Source organism: Delphinus delphis, chromosome 5 (genome assembly GCF_949987515.2).
Source record: "Delphinus delphis chromosome 5, mDelDel1.2, whole genome shotgun sequence".
Taxonomy (NCBI): Eukaryota; Metazoa; Chordata; class Mammalia; order Artiodactyla; family Delphinidae; genus Delphinus; species Delphinus delphis.
In genome coordinates this window covers 103,659,759-103,680,224 of record NC_082687.1, presented here as the reverse complement: position 1 = coordinate 103,680,224, position 20,466 = coordinate 103,659,759, and the positions used below count along the sequence as shown (strand labels likewise).

Sequence of the window (20,466 nt, the reverse complement as noted above, 5' to 3'; positions counted from 1 at the left end):
ATCAACACGAATGCTCTCCAGCCTTTATTCTTTTATTCTCATCACCAACATCCAACATCATTTGAAATTTCAGGAACTGACGCAAACCACAAAGAATGTTCACATTCTTTTAAAGTGCTGTTCTGGAATATTCTGAATAATTTTGGCCTATGCCTTGTCCTAGAAATCTATTATTTTCATAGTGGATTTTTTTTTAATGTAATTCATCTTAGAGCTATAATGGTGTTTTTACTATCCAATAGGCTATAATGAATGAATCAACAGAATTCGAAGAAAGAAATGCCACCATAGCCAAAGAATGGGAACATGATCTGAAATCAATGAAAGAGAACAATGAAAAACTGTTTAAAAACTACCAAACTTTGAAGATCTCCCTGACCTCTGGTGCCCTTGTTAATCCTACTACACAAGACAATAAGAATCTTCATGTTACATCAAGAACTACACAACAAGCCACAGAGGTATGTACTTTCTTATGTTTTTCAATTTGCAGCTTCATCAAAGACTTAAAAATGCATTTAACATCTTATATAACATTTATATATAACATGTCTTATATAACATTTCGGAGCAAAATTATAGTATTGAATGTGTTAAGGAACATGGACCATCTTTGTGCCTGTGTGATGGGCTTGTTTTTTAAATATAGTTCTATCGTGGCTATCACTCAACTAATTATGAAGCTAGACATTATATAAGAACTTCCCTTTGGATTATAAAACAGAAGTAACTCATAGCTTAATTTGATTACTAGATACAGACACTTAAAGTATTATTAGCATACAGTGTAAGTTTCCTAAATCGTGTGACTTTCTATTAAAATATAATCTGTGTCTGTATACAGAACTAGTTTAGGGGGAAAGAGCAATTTAGTTTTTCTCTAATTATCATCAGTGTCTTTCATACTGGTTAATGTTATAATCAAGATCAAAATGGAAGAGGCCAAAAATATAACAGATTTCTTAAGCAGATTAACCTGTATCCAAGAATCAGTATGTTATTTGAATAATTCAGTTACTTTATTAACTACCCTTACGTGGGACTCTGTAAAGCGAACATGCTATTTTATTTTGTTAGCACACAAAATGACTTAGTAGGGCACCCAAGAGTGTATATAAGTTATACACTTATACACTTATATAACTTATAATCATTTTTACCAAAGTAAATACTTATAATAAAACATCAACCACTAGTTTAATCACTACCAGTGGAAACTAGAAGGTCACTAGTATACAATTGATTGATTTGCTGCACTACACTACCTCAGTCAGCTGGCAGAGATAAAATAGCAGAAATTTGAAACCCATCTACCAAAGCAATAAGATAACGAAGCAGAGGGAGATTACGTCTTTAGTGACCCAGGAAGTGCCCTATCAGATAAGAAATAATATGCCACTAGTTTGGTAATTATGCCAAATTAGAGTAGTTTGGTAATGATACAGGAGTAGATGACTAGAGTAGTTTGGTAATGATGCAGAAATAGGTAAACAGAGCATTGGAACAGAACAGAGTTCAGCAGCATACTCAGATAAGTATGAGAATTTAGTATATGATAATGGTAACAGTCAGCTCAGTGGGGAAAAGACGATTTACTTAATGTTTGATTCAGAGCAATCACCTAGCTATCTGCAAAAAAAGTCTGGATTTCTACCCCACTCATGAAACAAAAATAAATTCTGAGTAGGTCAAAAAACACATTTTCCAGGAAAACCTGCATATATATGTATGTGAATAATCTTATAAATATGAACAAATTCAGGTATTTAAATTCCAGTATTTTTGTACTTGGAAAAAACTGGAAATAACCTAAGTGTTCATTAGTGGATGATCTCCACTAATGGATGGATGGATGTATCCATGAAAACAAATATGAGAGATCTATGTGTATCGATAATGGAAAGATCTGAAAAATATATTATTAGATTTTTTCTTAATGCAGAACTATATATTTAGTATACTATATATTTAGTAACTATATATTTATTTCCTACTGTATGTATGACTGTTCTTATGAACTGAATATTCACTTACGCTTAGATACACATAGGAAACTTCTGGAAGGATACACCTGAAAGAGTTTAGTCATTACTTCATTCAGGGTCAGCTAGGGTTCTGAGGTGGGGAAACTTACTCTTCATCAAATGCCTCTGAATTTTTCCATATGCTTGTATTTTTCAAGTTAAAAAGTAGGTAATAAAAATAAAAGAAAAGACATGTATTACTTTAAAGAGCTAATTATCAAATGTACTTTCTCTAAGTGGTAATTTAAAATGTAAGTACCTATTTAATATGCTTGGCACCATGCTAACTAGTAAATAAATGCTAAACCTTATAATGTAAAATGTGGGCATTTTTTAATCTGAAAGACATCAGCTTACAAATAAAAAGAAATACATGTGTAAATTGAGTGACATTGGCTTCTCTTCTTTTCTATCCTTTGTTAGTGAAATCTGTGAAAATTAATTTCTATATATGATTATTTTTGTCTTAACCTTATATACTATGACTCTGTCTATATGGCAGACCTTAAGCATGTGTACTTTTTCTAATAGAAAACTCAAGAGCTGGAAACGTCACTCCATGAAGCCAAAGAAAGCGCTATGCATGAGGAAGGCAAGATTATAAAGATGCAGAAAGAACTTGAGATGACTAATGACATAATAGCAAAACTTCAAGGGCAAGTTAATGAATCAAATGATTGCCTTGAAAAAACAAAAAAAATGATCCAAATACTTCAGGTAATTTAACAAACTTATTTTATAAATAAAAGGGTTTGTTTGGTTTTTTTTTTTCTTTTACTGTTGAATTTGGCAGATAATCTAGGACTCAGCTTTTACTTCAACTTCCTATTATCTATGAATATCTGAAGTTCAGTACTCAAACTTCTAAGAAGCAAGTGACAACTTAGAAATGAAATGCAGGAGTATATTTTCATTCAAGATAATGATTTTTATCTTCCTAGAAAAATTATTTTTAAAAGATATAAATATTATTCTTTATAGTTTAAAATGTCTATTTTTTTATTTTTCAAAAAAAGGCTTCCTATCTAAATATTTGACATTCTTTGTTAGATAAGTGCATTTTAAAATTCTCTTTTCTTCTGCTTAATCCCTTGTTATTGAGTCCCAGCCTTTCGGCTGACTCTGACCTATTTTCTTTATAAAGAGCAGTAATATAAATCTTTTTGACCATGAATGCCCTTACACAGTTTGCACCCTCATTCATCATATCCTTACCACTCCCTTTTTTTTAGCCCAGCCACTTCTCACACTTGTGCTACTTGAGTCCAGCCCTAATAAGTATTTGTGCTATTCCTGCTCCAGTGTCTCTTCATTGCAGTTAAAATTAGGAGTAAGTCAAGGATGTCTGTTCTTTCCATTATTTAACATTGTTCTAAAAATTCTGATTCATTCAGTGAGACATGAAACAGAGAGGCAAGAGAAAATAATCTCAGTTTTGTTTTTCAACAATTGTTGGTATAGCTAAAAACCAAGAAAATCAACTGTGAGGCTTTAGAATTTTTGATAGTAGTTTTTTAATATTTCAAATAATTAAATGACCACACTTTTATTCTTTCAACAAATATTTTTGGTTACCTGCTGTGTGTTGGTCATTGTTCTAGATGCCATGTATACAGCAATGGGAAAAAAAAATAGAAGTTTCTCCCTTCAAGGAGTTTATGTTCTTGTTCAGGAAGACAGAAAATAATGAAGTATATATATGTGTGTCAAATGGTGAAAAGTGCAATGGAAAAAAATTAAGCCAGACAAGGGTACATGGATACTGAGTAAGAGTTGGGGTATAAGGGAAAGAGATGTGACTTTATAAAAGGGCATTGAGGAGAGCCACACCTTTAAGGTGACATGAAGTGACGGGGTGAGTGATGTAGTAGGGAAAGGGCCTTCTAGGCAAAGGAAATAGCAAACACAAAGGCTTCAACACAGAAACAGTCTAGAAATGTTTAAGAAACCACAAGAAAGCCATTGTCTCCTGAGCAGAGTGAGCAAGAGAATAGAGGTGGGAAATAAGGTGAGAAGTAGCAGAGAATCAACCCATAAAGGGTCTTGCAGACTACTTTGGTTTTTATTCTGGGTGAGATGGGAAATCATCAGAGGATTTTGGCTAAAGGATATTATGGTCTTACTTAATTTTTTAAAAGTTGCCCTCTGAAGATAGAATACAGAAGGGTGCGTTAGTGTGACATGCTAGCTGCTACAGCAAAGGGAACCAAAAATGCAATGGCTCAAATAAGATGGAAGGTTATTTCTCTAACTCATATAAAAGCCTGAATTCCAGGTTGGGGGATGGCTTCATTCCACATGATCAATCAGAGGCCCACATTTCTCCCATCTTGTTTCTCTGCCACACCCTTGGGTGCTGTTTTCGTCTTAGTGATTAAAGCCAGGTTTTAAGCTGTCCATGCTTGGGCTCACAGGAAAGGGACAAGATGGAGAAGCTAAAATATCTTAAAATCTCTACTCTCAAAGGCTCTAGCCCAGAAGTGGCACACATCTCTTCCTCTCATATTTCTTGGAGTCAGAGATGATTTCCCTAGTTTTTGGCCTGAGCAACTGGAAAAAGGACTTGCCATTTATGGAGATAGAAAAGACTGCCAGAAGAGCAAGTTTGAGAACATGGGAGCAGACTCAGAGTTCACTTTGGAGCACGTTGAATTTGAAATGCCTATTGGGGACGCCCAAGCTGAGATATGTCTTAGGCAGTTGGATATGTGAGTCTGAGAGAGAGAGAGAGAGAGAGATAAATTTGAGGTGTAAGTTTGGGGAATTATCAGCATATAAAAGTCATGAGACTAGATGGGAGCATGAACATATGGAGAAGAGATGCGGAGTAACTAAAAGATACTGAGATGGAGCAGGCGTGAGTAAAAGAGAAAGAGGGGCAGGTGGGGTGCAAGAGAGAGTGGTTCTAATTTCCTCATATAAGTGAAGAAAGGGCATAAAGAAAGAGGGAGTGAGCAGCAAACTTCACATTCAGTATAGATTGAACCTATATTATGGAGAGACAAGTATCTTTCCTGCATACCAGAAGCAACCATTTAGATAATATAGCGGAGTCTGGGGTGTCTTGTACAGCACCCTTGGGGAAAGAAAGCAAAATACAGGGTATCCATAAAAATCTTTGTACAGTTTGAATTTTTGAAAAATTTGTGTCTGTGTATTATATAAATATTCTATAAAATACAGTCTTTTGCATGTAACTCAAGAGTTGGCATTATAAAAAAATAAAAAACTATTTACCACTATTTGAAAATACCTATCCAATGTAATGTAGGGTTTATTAATGGAATATGGAAGAAAGTAGTTTGAACAAATGAATCATTAACAATTTCATTTAAGTCTTTATATTTTTCCTCTGTTGTATCTTTACAAATTGTTTATGTCAAATAGCAGTGAATTTGTTAAAAATTTAAACTGCACTAGAACTTTATGGACATCCTACACAATAGGAAAAAAATCTTATAATGGCCACAGAATCTAAAATAAAGTGTTTGAGACTAAACAAAAGATGAGGAAAACATATATGAAAGGAACAACAGAACTTCAAAAAGTAATGTAGGAGAAAATGTGGTTTAAGATTTGAAACTTGGCCATTTCCTGTTTTGGAACCTAAATACTGTACATCCATCAGTTTTTCCCAAATTAATTTCTAAATTTGATGTAATTTAATTCATACTCAAAGGAATTCTTTTTCTGGTAGAACAAGGAAAGTTTCTTAACAGAATCCATCTAAAATATAGATGATAAATAGATCATGTTAACTAAAAATTGTACTTTCAGTTTATTAGAAAAACTATTTAAGGTGATCGGTATGTCTTGAGTTCAGCTTTCATCACATGCCAAACGTTTGAAATATGGAATTCTTATTGTCTTTCATTTTAAGGCAGTATTTCCAATTTTGATTTTTTTTTACGTAAGAATTATTTTAAACAATGTTATATATGACTAATTTATTTCATTATATTGTGGTAAAAAGTTACTATAACTTCTGCACTTATAGAATATATTAAAAAAATTTTAATATCATAAATGGATAATTGTTTTTGGAGTTCTTTGAATTTTTAAAACAGTATATAGACAAATAGATCAATGGAATAGAATAGAGGGTACAGAAATAGACCCACACAAATATAGTCAACTGATCTTTGACAAAAGAGCAAAGGCAATTCAGTGGTTCAGTGGAAAAGGATAATCTTATCAGCTAATGGTGCTGGACCAATTGCACATTCACAAGCGAAAAAACAAGGCTTAACACAGACCTTACACCTTTCACAAAAATTAACTCAATTGATCATAAACGTAAATATAAAACAGAACTAGGAAACTCCTAGAAGATGACATAGGAGAAAAACTAGCAGACCTTGGGTTTGGGGATGACATTTTTAGACACAACACCAAGAACACGATCCGTGAAAGAAAAAATTGATAAGTTGGACTTCATTTAAATTAAAAACATTTGCCCTGTGAAAGTCAAACCATAGATTGGGAGAAAAATGTTTGCAAAACATATCTGATAAAGGACTGTTATCCAGAATATACAAAGAACTCTTAAAACTAAATATAAGAGAACAAACAACCCGATTAAAAAACAGGCCACAGGGCTTCCCTGGTGACCCAGTGGTTGAGAGTCCGCCTGCCCATGCAGGGGACACGGGTTCGTGCCCCGGTCCGGGAAGATCCCACATGCCATGGAGCGTCTGGGCCCGTGAGCCATGGCCGCTGGGCCTGCGTGTCCGGAGCCTGTGCTCCACAACAGGAGAGGCAGCGACAGTGTGAGGCCCGCGTACCTGCAAAAAACAAAACAAACAAACAAAAAACAGGCCACAAATCTGAATAGACACCCCACCAAAGAAGACAGACACATGGCAAATAAACATAAGAAAAGATGCTCAACATCATGTTATTACAGAATTGAAAATCAAAATGACAAGAATAACACTACACACCTTTGGTATCTCAAAATACCGTAACAGCCAAAATTCAGAACACTGACAACACTTATTGCTGGTGGGGATGTAGAGCAACAGGAACACTCAGTCATCATGACAGGATGCAAATAGTACAGCTACTTCGGAGGAAAGTTTGGCAGTTTCTTGGGAAACTGACACCACTTCAGCCAGACACACGCCCAGGGAGTCCCTGATATCAGTGTCTGGTCCAGAAGGCCTGGGTATTGAACTGGTGCTCTGACTGAGCAAACAGTGGCTTCATCTGACCCAGTCATCAACCTCCTTAAGCTGAGCATCTGTCATTTTGAGAAGCTTTGCATCTTTTTAGTCTTTGCTAGTCATTTTGTGTGTACAGATGTTTTGATGGGGGTTGGAGTGGGAAAGCCTAGAGGAAGAGAGAGCTCTCTGGGTTCCTAATTTAGATGGGTTTATTTTTGTATTCAATATCTAATAGTATTCCACTGTGTGGCTGTGGTACAGCAATAAAAAGAGCAATTTATTCAGCAGTAATAAGAAGTGAGCTCTCAAGCCACAGAAAGACGTGGAGGAATTTTAAATGCATATTGTTCATTAAAATAAACCAATCCGAAAAGGCTACATACTGGATGATTCCAGCCATATGACATTCTGGAAAAGGCAAAACTAGGGAAACAGTAAAAAGTTCAGGCATTGCCAACAGTTTAAGGGGAGGGAGGGAAGGATGGATAGGTGGATGCAGGGGGTTTTTAGGGCAGTGAAACTACTCTGTATGATAGAGTAATGATGAACACATGTCATTATACAAGTGTTAAAACCCATAGAATATACAATACAAACAATAAACCCTGATGTAAACTATGAACTTGAGTTAATAGTAATGTATCAATATTGGCTCATCATTTGTAACAACTATACCACGTTAATATGTTTTATAACAGGAGAGTTGGGGCAGGGGGAGGGCACAGTTTATGGGAACTCTGTGTACTCTCTGCTCAGTTTTTCCATAAGCCTAAAATTACTTTGAAAATGAAATCTATTCATTAAAGAAAAAGATTTATATATGGATTTTTTTTCCTCTGAGTAGAAAGTAGATATATCACTGGATTGAACCATCTTTGACTACAAAATATCCTCAACTATGCTACATAATACTTTGTGCCTTAAATTCAGTTCCAGTTTGATATTTATATTGCTGTTCTGACATCGTTTTCTTTCATTTTCCTGATTAACCTTCGTCTGCCCATTTCATTGTTTTCAACCTTTGTTTCATTTGTTTAGGTAGATTGTTTTTAAATTGGGAAAAAAATTGTTCTAAGAAACAAAAGTCATATGTTCTCTAAGTATGTATTAGCTTCCAAGAGCTTCAGATTATACTTCACATCATATATCTATTTGTTATTCATTTCAGTGTTCATTTGTGCCTTCCCTGCTTTTTATATATTTGAAGATTGCTGTTTTAAAATGTTTCTACCAGATCAAGGCAGTTAACAACTCTTCAGAACTGCTCTAAAATTATTTTATTTTTCTTTTCTCTAAAAAATTTAGGACAAAGTTGCTTTAGGAGCTAAGCCCTATAAAGAAGAAATTGAGGAGCTCAAAACTAAGCTGGTGAAAATAGACCTAGAGAAGATGAAAAACGCCAAGGATTTTGAAAAGGAGTATGTCTTTGCCTCAATTGAACATGACTTTAAAAGCTTAAATTTCCTTTCAAAACTATATAACTTTCTTTGCATTAGTTAACTTTTTTAAATATGTGAAAATATTGTTATTGCTTTTTAAAAAAATAAATACAAACATTCACAGATTTTAAATCTATTAAATTCTCATTACATATGCAAAGTTTTTAAAATAAGCACAATTCTGATTACTATCACACTATGTCTTTGGATGCTTCTTGCTCAATCATATTTAAATAGCTTTAAAATATCCTTTTTATGCTTGAAAGTAAATGTTAAGAACCTGTGGTGTATTTAGCAGTTTGACTAAGGTCTCTGTTGGTTCTCTTAATTTTATTTGTTCTTCCCATTGTATTTTTATGAAAAAGTTGTATTTCCTTTTAAATTATAATACCTAATGCCCAAGAGCATAGCCTCTTTTTATTGATTTATTTATATATAGTACTATATATGTAATAACGTGCCTCAAGTTCTTTGTGGTATAGCATAATGAAAAGGACATTAGCCAGTGTCAGGGAAACTAAATTAGAAATGTGTTGCCTCTAATGAATATATCACCTTACACAAGCTGTTTAATCTCTCTGGGCCTCACATTCATAATCAATAAAAGGATAGGTTTATATTAAAGGATTTCTTAAGATCCCTTCTGGCTCCTAACACTTTTAATTCTTCCTATAAATCTTTAATAAATATTTAATGATGATATCTAATTTTGCCTAAAATGTAGCACTCTGAATCTTCATTCGTTCTAACCAGGCTTCTGGTGATAAGAAGTGAAACTTAGGTCTATTAAGATCTTCATTATAAAAAGCAATTCTACTTACAGAATCGAATCAGCAGATACTGTCAGCCTCTAAGAAAAGCAGAGTATCATTGCTGATTTATCATTGCTGATTAATCCTTAAGCAAACAGTTCACAAAATGTCTCTACCAGGGAACAATGAGTAGAATTTGACCTTTGACTGTATCACCTTAGACCAGAGCTGCAGCCAGGGTTTGCTTTCCTGACAATGTAGAAAGGAAGCTGCTTTTTGCTTTCATGCTCTGGTAATTGTTGTACCTTCAAGGTATTTCTAGGACCTCATGGTAACAGACCAATTATTTATTTTATGGTGCCCCCAGATATAATTTTACACAATATCCGGTTAATAGCTATTGGGCTTCCAGAAATTTTAAAAGAATTGATTTCTCAATGTTAAAAAAAAATTGCTGCTGCAACCAAACAGAATACTTCCAATTTGGTGGTGTTATAGCTGTGAGGTGCATGATACCAGGAGGGTATCATGAGGGCTCATCTACTGCTACCAGGACATTGTGTTTATGTGATGTGTCTTATTAGAAAATTCTTGACAGCAGTTGTGTTTATTCCTTCATTAAAAATTAGTTTCTGGGCTTTTACATATTTCTATTGTTCTTAATAGAATCGCTTCGACAAAAGCCACCGTGGAATATCAAAAAGAAGTTATAAGGCTATTGAGAGAAAATCTTAGAAGAAATCAACAGGCCCAAGATACCTCAAGTAAGTAGAAAATGCTGATATTTCCCGATCTTTCCATTTTACTTCAATACACTTACATATTTTGAAGACTGCTATTACAGGTATGATAGTCAAAAATAAAGCTAAGTTAATCACTGATTTAGAAAGAACTTTTTATTTTTTTAGTTTTTTGGCTGCGTTGGGTCTTTGTTGCTGCATGCAGGTTTTTCTCTGGTTGCAGTACGCAGGCTACTCATTGCAGTGGTTTCTCTTGCTGTGGAGCACAGGCTCTAGGCGCACGGGCTTCAGTAGTTGTGGCACGTGGGCTCAGTAGCTGTGACTCACAGGCTCTAGAGCGCAGGCTCAGTAGTTGTGGTGCACAGGCTTAGTTGCTCCGCAGCATGTGGGATCTTCCCAGACGAGGTCTTGAACCCGTGTCCCCTGCATTGGCAGGCGGATTCTTAACCACTGTGCCACCAAGGAAGCCCCAAGAAAAAACTCTTTTTAAAATGAATTCATTGGGCTCATATTTATCCTGTGACATCTCCTTAGTTTACTGTAATCTTAACTGTCTGTCCATTATAGATTTTTAGAAAATACAAATTTTACTTTTGCATAATCAGATCTTTACCTATTGGTGAAGATATCTTCAGCACTGTAAAAGAATGACTTAACTGTCAGGGTAGAAGTACACTTCCAAATAAAAATACAAGCACATGTCTTAATAGATTGTAACCATGTGCACAGTAAAAATATTATCAGTTCACAGTAAAAATAACTAAATATTATCCTATTTGTTCTTGATACTGAAAATATAGTTGATGCATACTTGCAAACTTTTTGAAATTTATCTTAGGAACAGTCTTCAAGTTTAATGATCAAATTTATGCATATATATCTCTCAAATTATACCTTCTTCTGTATTTCTATCTCTTATATTTCATTTGAAAAGAGAAAATGCTGAACAGTACTTGGGGCAGCTTTGTACGGTAAGACAAGCATTGAACTAGCAGTCAGGGCCAGGCCTCTGAACTGATTGCTCTCACTTAAGGGCTGTGTGAAATCCTGAAGGCAATGTATATAATAAGGATCAAACTAAAAGTTGTGTGTACAAAGCACACTGATAATTCTAAAGGTCAAGCAAGTGTAAGATGATATTTGTGTGTAGTATTGTCCACTCATTTAAAAAAAAGAATTAGAGATAGTGTTAAAGATGATCATAGCTCCTATCTGGAAAACTTCAAGGGATAAAAATAGAACTGAGGATTCCTCGTTGTTACAGAAGGGTCAGGATAATTACTCTTGATTTGTAAGTGACTTTCAGGTACATATTGTCCCTGAATTCAGAATAATTCAAAAGGAAATGGACATTGAGTATCTTCCCCACACACACCTTCCCCCCCTTTTATAAATCGTCAATGACCCAGTGGATTATTCTATTTCATAAGCACCTCACACTTGTATGCAGTTTTATCTAAAATTTACAGAACAGTTCCTTACGTTACTTTTACACACACAGTGTAGAATACTTAATAATATATGCTCTAATATCATTCTAAGGTTTATCTTGTGAACAGGTATGTGTTGAATACTTGTGATGCACTGAATGACAGGGGTGGACCCCACACACACTGTAGGAAGAAACTCGCCAGGTGATTCTACTGCTCTAGAAGATAGATCAATGGAGGATAGCTCTGGGGAGGATTGCCACTACTACAGTGATGGTGAACGATCTCAGCAGGAGTATGAGAGTGGAATTGGTGGGTGGAGAGAAGCAGGAGGATTCGAGAGCTGTTTAGAACTGATGACCAAATAGCCGTGTGAGGTTAAGGGAGAAGGAGGTGGGCAAGGATGACTTCCAGGGAGATGGTGGTGTATTGGTTTTTATAGTGACTTACTACCTTTCATAATGTTTTCTTTATTTCTTTATTTGGAACTACTAAAATTATCACCTGTCTGTATTTTTGCCTCCCACAGTGGTATCAGAACATGCTGATCCTCAGCCTTCAAATAAACCCTTCACCTGTGGAGGTGGCAGTGGCATTGTACAAAGCACGAAAGCTCTTATCCTGAAGAGTGAGTATATACGGCTGGAAAAGGAAGTTTCCAAGTTAAAGCAGCAAAATGAACAGCTAATAAAGCAAAAGAATGAGCTGTTAAGGTAAGATCTGCTCACACGATATAGAAATTATACTTACGTCTCACGTGTCGGGGAGGATGATATAGACCCATACATAAATAGTTTTTTGCAGTTGGCAATGCTTCACACATACGGAGAAAGTAATTTTTAAGTTACATAAAATATGTCTTTTTTAAAAGGCATAAGAATATGGTAGCACCATTCCAGATGTTGGCTGTCTGTCAGTTGACCTATTTTTAACTAAGCCAAGAACTAGGAAGTAAAGCAGGATCTTTGAGGGAGCAGCTTAAATACACCACAAGTCCGTATACCCAAGCTAATGAGGCTCTTACTCAAGGAGGAACCCCTTAGGTCCATTATCGTAGCCTACTTAGTTTTACTTTAAAAACAGTTCTGGCAAATTTAATTATTTGGCTTCTACCAATGACTAGAAACTTGTGCTAACCTCTACCAATGAGACGAGGGAAAAAATAGGCATTAAACAAATAATTCCACAAATAACTAATCCTTTGTAATGAGTGCTATCAAGCAAACAGCAACAACGAAAAATAGGACATTATGAAAGAGTATAACACAGAGGGATCAAACCTTTTCTAGGTATGGGGAGGGGTGGTGATCAAGAGACGGACCTTTAAGACTGGATGTGAAAAATGAGTAGAAATTAGGCCAGGTGAAAGGAGAGATGGGTAAGCCTTCCAGGCTGAGGGGACAGCATGTGCACAGGCTTTGAGTCAGGAAGGGTGACCAGCTGGTGGAACTGAAAGACATCCACTGTGGCCAGGGCATAGAGACTGAGACAGTGAAGTGCAAGATGAGATGCCAGAGGTAACTGGTCCAGGTTACACAGGCCCCAAAGGTCATTGGGAGGACGTTTGGGTGGTATCCTAAAACGCAATGGAAGGATTCATTCCACTGGAGGATTTTAAGCCAAGGCCTGCTGAGATCAGATAGCACCACAGTATAGGAGGCCCCAATTTAGGAATCTGTTTATTGTTGTCCAAGCAAAAGATAATTTTGGCATGGACTGGAATGGTGCCAATGCCGATAAAAATAAGGAAACGAATTTGAGAAGTAAGTATGAGGTTGTATCAACAGACTTGGCTCACGTAAAGGAGAGAAAGGCCTCTAGGATGGTTGCCCAGGTTTCTGTCTGGAGAAACTGGATAAATGCTGGTGGCATTTCCTATGAGAAGCAAGACTGTAACTAATCCAGAAAAGTACCGTGAATTATTTCTTTTAAAATAACAAAGGTACATTAGAATCATCTACCCAGACTGATTTATCGAATTATGGCCACAAATTATCAACAGATAAACCTGGACGATATCACTGATTTGTTTAAAAACCTGATGTCATGCTCTGAGCTTTCTTTTCAAAACTCCATGATTTCGGAGGTTTATTACAATTACTTAAACTATACTGACCTCATTTCATTTTCTGAACTGTGGAAACAGTCCAAACAGGAAGCATTAGGTTGAAACTTAACTATAAATATGATTAAATGGTAAATTATAGGTTATGTATATTTTACCACAATTTAAAGCAGTTTTTTTTTTAACTTAAACATGAGTACGTTGCAGGAATTGCAGTCTTATGTTCTCCTTTTTTCTCCACCTCCACCCCACCCGCCCCGCCCTGACCGCTCACATTTAAGCAATAATCAGCATCTTTACAATGAGGTCAAAACGTGGAAGGAGAGAACCCTTAAAAGAGAGGCTCACAAAGAAGTAACTTGTGAGAATTCTCCAAAGTCTCCTAAAGTGACTGGAACAGCCTCTAAAAAGAGACAACATATGTCATCTCAGTGCAAGGAAAGGAATTTACAAGATCCTGTGCCAAAGGAGTCGCCAAAGTCTTGGTTTTTTGATAGCCGGTCAAAGTCTTTGCCAGTACCTTCTCCGGTTCACTATTTTGATAACTCAAGTTTAGGCCTTTGCCCAGGTAGGTAAAAATACTGGTTGCTTGGAAATGGGGCGGGGGTGGGGGGCGGATAACGGTTGGAACCTCTCTTTAATGTGTGATCCCCACAGGGCTAGTGTAGACAAGAGAGGATGGCGTTGATCAGGCTCACAGCGCACAGACTTCATTGCTGTGTCTGTGGGAGAAAGTTTCTCCAAAGCACAGCTCTGAAGTGCAGTAGTCACTTTTTACCCCAAGTGAAGCCTTTTTTTTTTTTCTTCCCTTTGGTATGTAAAAATTCTACTTGTGAGTCATTGCTTAGCAAATCAAATCTGAAAATAAGATATTATTTCTTTAGAAATGCAAGAAAACAACCCCAAGTGAAGGTTGCCTCTTAAACCCTCAGCTTTCCCCTGGAATGGACAAGCAACTCTCCCAAGGCCATAAAGATACTACCTTATAAACAAAACCAGTTTTACTGAAAAAGATTTTCTTATCAATTCAATGGGCCAGTATTTCCAATAGTATTATATTCATTTTACACAAGCCAGATCATAGACTTGTATCATTTACTTATTCATTTAATCGATCAGAATTTTTTTATTTCAACTCTGTGTCACACATTAGACCCTAATGGTACATTAATAAGCAAAACCAGATATGGTCCCTGCCCTCTTAGAGCTTACAGTCTAACAGGTATAGACAGTAATCAAGTGACCAAAAAAAGTAAAATTCTAGAGTGCAAAAGGCTATGAGACTTATAATAGGTTGTTGTTTGTTAAATATTACAGAAGTCTGCCTTGAAAAAGGGAACTGAGATCTAGGAGGTTAATGTGAGTTAGCTTAACAAAGCGGGGAGGGAAAAGCATTTCAGGCAGATGGGACAGTGACAGCCGCCGTCAGGGTAGGAGGAACCACAGTCAGGGGAAGGATTGAAAGAAATATGCTGTGACCAGAGCACAAGGAACACAGGCTTCTGTGGATGTAGTCAGTGAAGCCAAAGAGAGAGCTCAGAGCCAGACATGCAGGACTTTGTAGGTAGTGTAAAGGAATTTAAACCTGATCCTGTAGGCATATAGAGGAAGCTGTCGGAAGACTTTAAACAATAGCAGGGGAACGTGATGACTTGTAAATTTTGAAAACATTACCTCAGATGTTAGGTAACCAACAAATCATAGGAGCAAGAGTTTGACAGTTGCCTGGGCAAGGGTGACAGCATGAACCTGGGCAGGTGCAATGGAGATGGAGAGACGTGGACAGATGGGAGAGATTTGGGGGCAAAATGAGCAGTGCTAGGTACCTGATCGGATGGACTGGAGTGGAGTCGGGGATCGCCCCCAGCTCTGCGGAGGTGCTATACACAGAGGTGGGGAACATGTCCGGAGAAGCTCTGTAATATGGCGTTTCTCAGTCTTTGTCACCACATAGCATTTATCATGTGCCCACGTGTGTATGGCCACGGCCCTTTGTGACAGTGCATCTGCCTCTCAGAAACACCCTTGTAGAAACCTAAGCAACAAAACTGTACATTAAGAGAGGCAGCTGCCAGAGATCATTTAAAACTCTGAGCAAAGGTTACCAGGGTTTATGAGAACTCTACTTTGTGACAAAGAAGGAATCAGTCTGTTCTCGTCAACTACACGTCAAAACTGGATCACGTCAGCGCTCTGACAGTGCTGTTAGAGATATAGGAAGGAACAAGGCAATTTGGGAAAAATTTTGAACTATTCACTTCATTGAACAGTATGTAACAAACATTTGAGGACCTTCCATTAGCTAACACTTCTATAGAACTTTTGCTGTATACACACACACACACACACACACACACACACACACACACACACACACACACACACACCATTTTAGAAGGGTCTATTCGAACACTGATAAAGTTTTATAATCACCTATTGATTTTTATCTGACAGTGCCAAAGGCACATGCATAATATGAAGTAATCCAACCTCAAATAAAAATGCTTACGTTTTTTAATCAATACATGGGTCTCTCTGGTACAGTTTTTAAGTAAAATAAAAGAATAGTCTGGGGGGATATATAAATCAAGAACTGACCAATTCAGAATTAAAGGACATAGTCTCAGCTTGAATTAGTAAAATGTCAGTCTAAAAAAATTTTAATTATAAAAGGAAATTTATATTATCTCAACACCTAAGATAATTTCCAAGACCAGTTGTTCTAGATTTACCTTCATGAATATAATAATTTGAAAATAGATATTGTTTATAAACAGATGCAGTTGAAGTGCTTTTTAAAGGCTCAAAGAAAACTTTTTAAAGATGGCTAAATATTCTCTAAAATACATAGTATTTGTACAGCTCACCATTTTTTTTTTCCCCCTAAAAATAGGACAAAAGAAAATCTAACTGAGTTAATCTGTGTTTGGTTCACTTTGAATCTCAAATTGATGAATTCCAAATAAGACTTTATTACTTCTTGGTTTTATGTACAATATGGTTTTTCTAACAATTCATCTTACGAGAAAATGGGGAATAAACTTCTTCAACTCTGAAACTAACACACTATTGTGAAGCAATCATACTCCAATAAAGTTCTATTAAAAAAAAAAACCTTCAACTCTGCTGAAGTGAAATATAGTTTTTTAACAAGCAAAATAATGAACCATGTTTAAGTGCTGTGTTCCATTCTTCTTACATCTCTTCTTATATCTCTACTCCAAACATCCTTTTCACTTTAGTTGTATTTGGGATTTGTGTATGTTTTTACTAAGATTACTTTTGTTGTTGATTTTATTTTTTTTCCCCTCTCAGTAGAACAAATTGCTGGAGCAGAGACTGTGGATCCCCAGCCAGGTCCTTGGCATGCCTCCTCTGGAAAAGATGTGCCCGAGTGCAAGACTCAGTAGATTACTCTCTGTCACTTTTCTGGGGGCCCAGCGTTCCATGTTTGGAAATGCCTGCGTTTATCCCTGGCAATGATGTCACAGTCCAACTTAATTTCAGTTCAGTTTTCACTTTGCCGGTAGAATTGGAAGGTGAAGGAACGGGATTCATTCCCGTTATTTAGAATGGTGATAGCAATACCTTCTTCTTGAATGTGGTAATCCTTTAGAAGTTGAATAGTTTTATTTATTTATATGTTTTGTAAAGAATAAAGTTATTGGAAGGAAATTTCCAATCTTTCCACGTATACATAAAATGTATACTTTTTCATTAATGTAAAGTTATCCACATGTGACTTAGAGAATTCCAAAGCATGATTCATAAATTAATATGAAACATCATTTAATTAACAAAATTACAGACTCCCTTTTTAGTACCTTGAACATTCAATAAATGTTTGCTTAGTTCTGAATGACGGCACCATGTAATATTAACTGATGGTTTCTCGGTGGGGTACTCAGGGTATGTTTGGCTCTCTTCTCTTCTTGTTTGTTGACTTTCAGAATTTTGCTGTAAAAATACATACATGCATTCCACACTTAGGTTGTTAAGGAATAGCAAGTGATACGACCTCTTCATTTTCTAGTTTTAATCTTCCTTTTGCTGTGATAAGCTACAAAAGTTGTTCCTCACTTTTCAGTGTTTTACCAACCACCCCACTCCCTATGCAAGCACTCTGAATTGGTTGGTTTGTTATTAGACTTTGTACCCGATTGCACATTTATTCCCAAGTGGAAGAACCACATAGATTTATTTTACCCTTTCACTTTAGACATGGGGAAACAGCAACCAGAGTTTCCATCGAAGTTTTCTAAACCTGGGGTCCCCACAGATACGTAAGGCGTTCTAAGGTGGACTTCTTCATGTAGGCTGTAAAACCTCTGAAATTTAATGTTAACTTTTGTGTGTGGATTCATTTTTCTAGGGTACTAAGGTCCATACTTGCTTTTATCATACTCCCAGAGGGGTCTCTGACCCTACAAGAGGTTATGAACTACGTTTTAGAGAGTATTTGATATTTTATAGCATATAACTTTGAAAAACCACATAGAACAGCAAGATGCTTAAGGTTCAGAACAGAGTTAGTGATTTCAAGGCATTCTTAAGCTCTTTGGTAAGAATATTTATTCAAAGGAAGAGATTATGAATTGCATCACAGCCATCATTCTAAAGTCTGGATTGGATATTTTCCCTTATCTTAACATACTGTCACAGGGATTCACTAGGGCTGAGGGGAAAGTGTCCTCTCCTATAATTTCCCCTGGGCCTGTTTCTCCTTTTCACCCTTACCCAAACAGAACGCTATAACAGCACTGCAGGTTTGATTCTTTACGACTTCTAGTAGGTACGTTCACCTGAATAATAAAACTAGTTTAAAGGCCATTAAAAATATAATCAGTCGTCAGGTTTCCAGTCTAGCAGAACGTTGCTTAACTCTGAATTTGGATGTCCATTTCCTTCCTTGGATTTGGGAAATTTGGGGCCATTATTGATTTCTTCAAATCAGCTCTTCATCCCCGTCTCTCTTCTTCTGGTCTACTTGCTAGTGTCCCATAAGTACCTTAGGCTCCCTTCACTTTTTTCTTTCTTTTTGCTTCTCTGACTGGATAATTTCAAATGACCTGTGTTCCACTTTGTTGATTCTTCTGCTTGATCAAGTCTGCTGTTGAACCCCTCTAGTGAACTTTTCAATTCAGTTATTATATTCTTCAGTGCCAGAATTTGTTTGGTTCTTTTTTATAGTTTCTATTTATTTGTTAATATTTTCATTTTGCTCGTGCATCATTTTCCTGATTTCATTTAGTTGTCTGCATTCTCTTGTAGATCACTGAGCTTGTTTGAAACTATTATTTTGAATTCTTTGATAGGTAATTCTTAGATTGCCATTTCTTTGGAGTTGGTTTCTGGAGATTTATTTTGTTCCTTTGAATGGGCCATGTTTCTTTGTGTGCCTTCTGACTTTTTGCTGGGTTTTATGCATTTGAAAAAAACAGCCACCTCTTCTAGCTTCGTACAGGGGAGCACCATCAGTGAGCTCATTTATAGATGCTGGGGTCCTCTGAATCAACCTTTTGGTGCGATTGCAACTTCTCTGGGCTTGTGTGTGTGATTTGCCAAGTTGAGAGGGTTGCCAGCGCCTTCTTCAGGAGCTCATAACCTCTTCCTCCTGGTGTCTGTCTGCAGTACTGCAGGTTCTTTGTTGCTACAGCAGGAAGCCACCCCACTGCCCATTTTTCTCATTGGCCCCCAGGCAGCCAAAGTACATCAGCACCCCAAGTCAGGCAAAACACAAACCAGTGACTTGTGCAGCCATCCAAGAAGCTGGAACACCAGACACACACTCTACTCTTCTTCCTCCCTCTCAAGGATGAAGCTTCAAGCTGGGCACGTTGTCCTGACTGTGCAGAGCCACACCAGCCTCTGATGGCACGGCAGGCTCTCTGGTGCCAAACCATGCCAGTTCCATCAGCACTCCAAGTAGGGGAGCGTGACCAGTCACTCAAGCAGCCCTTGAAAAGCTGGAACTTTGGGTGAATCTTCCACTCTCCTCTTTCCCCCTAGTCCCCATGATGGGGAAACTGAGCCAGGGGCTAAGCTGTGCTAGCCTGGGAGAGGGGTAGTAGCAAGTAAAAAATGGCTCTTCTCACCCGCTTCAGTGTGGCTGTCCTCAGCTTTGCCCTCACCCAGGGTACTGCAATTTCTTAATGGGCTTCTGAAGTTCTCACAAAAGTATTTCGGTCTATATATGGTTGTTAATTCGGTGTCTGTTGGGGAAAGAGAGCTGGCTCTTCTGTTCCTCCATCAATGTTGGAATGTTGCTAACCTCTAATGATCTGAGTTTCAATATTGTGATGAGTGTTTATGAAGGAATGGTAGTGAAAATCAGCAATGGAAACTTGCAAGAAGGTTAAAAAGCAGTAATATGGTCAGACAATACTAAAATGATCTGAAAAGCAAAATTAGGACCAGAGAAGACAAAATATATTTACTGTTCATAAGAAACATGTTCTTGAGCCTGGCAGAATTATTACTGAGAGCCTACCATTCATATTCAGTGAATATTAAAAGACCATCTACTATGAACTCATTGGTCTAGGCCCCAAAAGGTACTTTTGGGTTTTTTTTTTTTTAATTTTTAAAGGGCAATGTTTGCTATCCATTATAACTTAATAATCATTAAGTGCAAGTGTAACTTATTGTACTGATGGTTTTACATGCCGAGTCCTTCCTCACAACATCCCTGAGGTAAGTGCTATGACTATTTTAAAGATGAGAAAACTGAGATTTATAGTTAAGTGACTTAGCTAGTGAGGGAAAGACGTGGGACTTACCTTTATCCTTCTGACTTCACAGTCTTTGTTCTGAGCCACTGTGACTATTGTAAATACACTTAGCTCCAAGAG

General features: G+C 36.8%; 1 protein-coding gene across 2 annotated transcripts in view; it reads left to right on the top strand.

The window, feature by feature from the left end:
* The window catches only part of CENPE (centromere protein E), a 73,731-nt gene extending 56,309 nt beyond the window's left edge, over nucleotides 1–17,422 (top strand). For both annotated transcript variants that reach the window (XM_060011819.1, XM_060011818.1), the window contains 7 exons: nucleotides 243–461; nucleotides 2,556–2,741; nucleotides 8,495–8,607; nucleotides 10,047–10,144; nucleotides 12,080–12,263; nucleotides 13,897–14,183; nucleotides 16,931–17,422. In XM_060011819.1, the coding sequence (XP_059867802.1) occupies nucleotides 243–461; nucleotides 2,556–2,741; nucleotides 8,495–8,607; nucleotides 10,047–10,144; nucleotides 12,080–12,263; nucleotides 13,897–14,183; nucleotides 16,931–17,025 (1,182 nt within the window). In that variant the 3' untranslated portion in view covers nucleotides 17,026–17,422. The remainder of the gene's footprint in view (nucleotides 1–242; nucleotides 462–2,555; nucleotides 2,742–8,494; nucleotides 8,608–10,046; nucleotides 10,145–12,079; nucleotides 12,264–13,896; nucleotides 14,184–16,930) is intronic.
* Nucleotides 17,423–20,466: the final 3,044 nt, after the last annotated feature.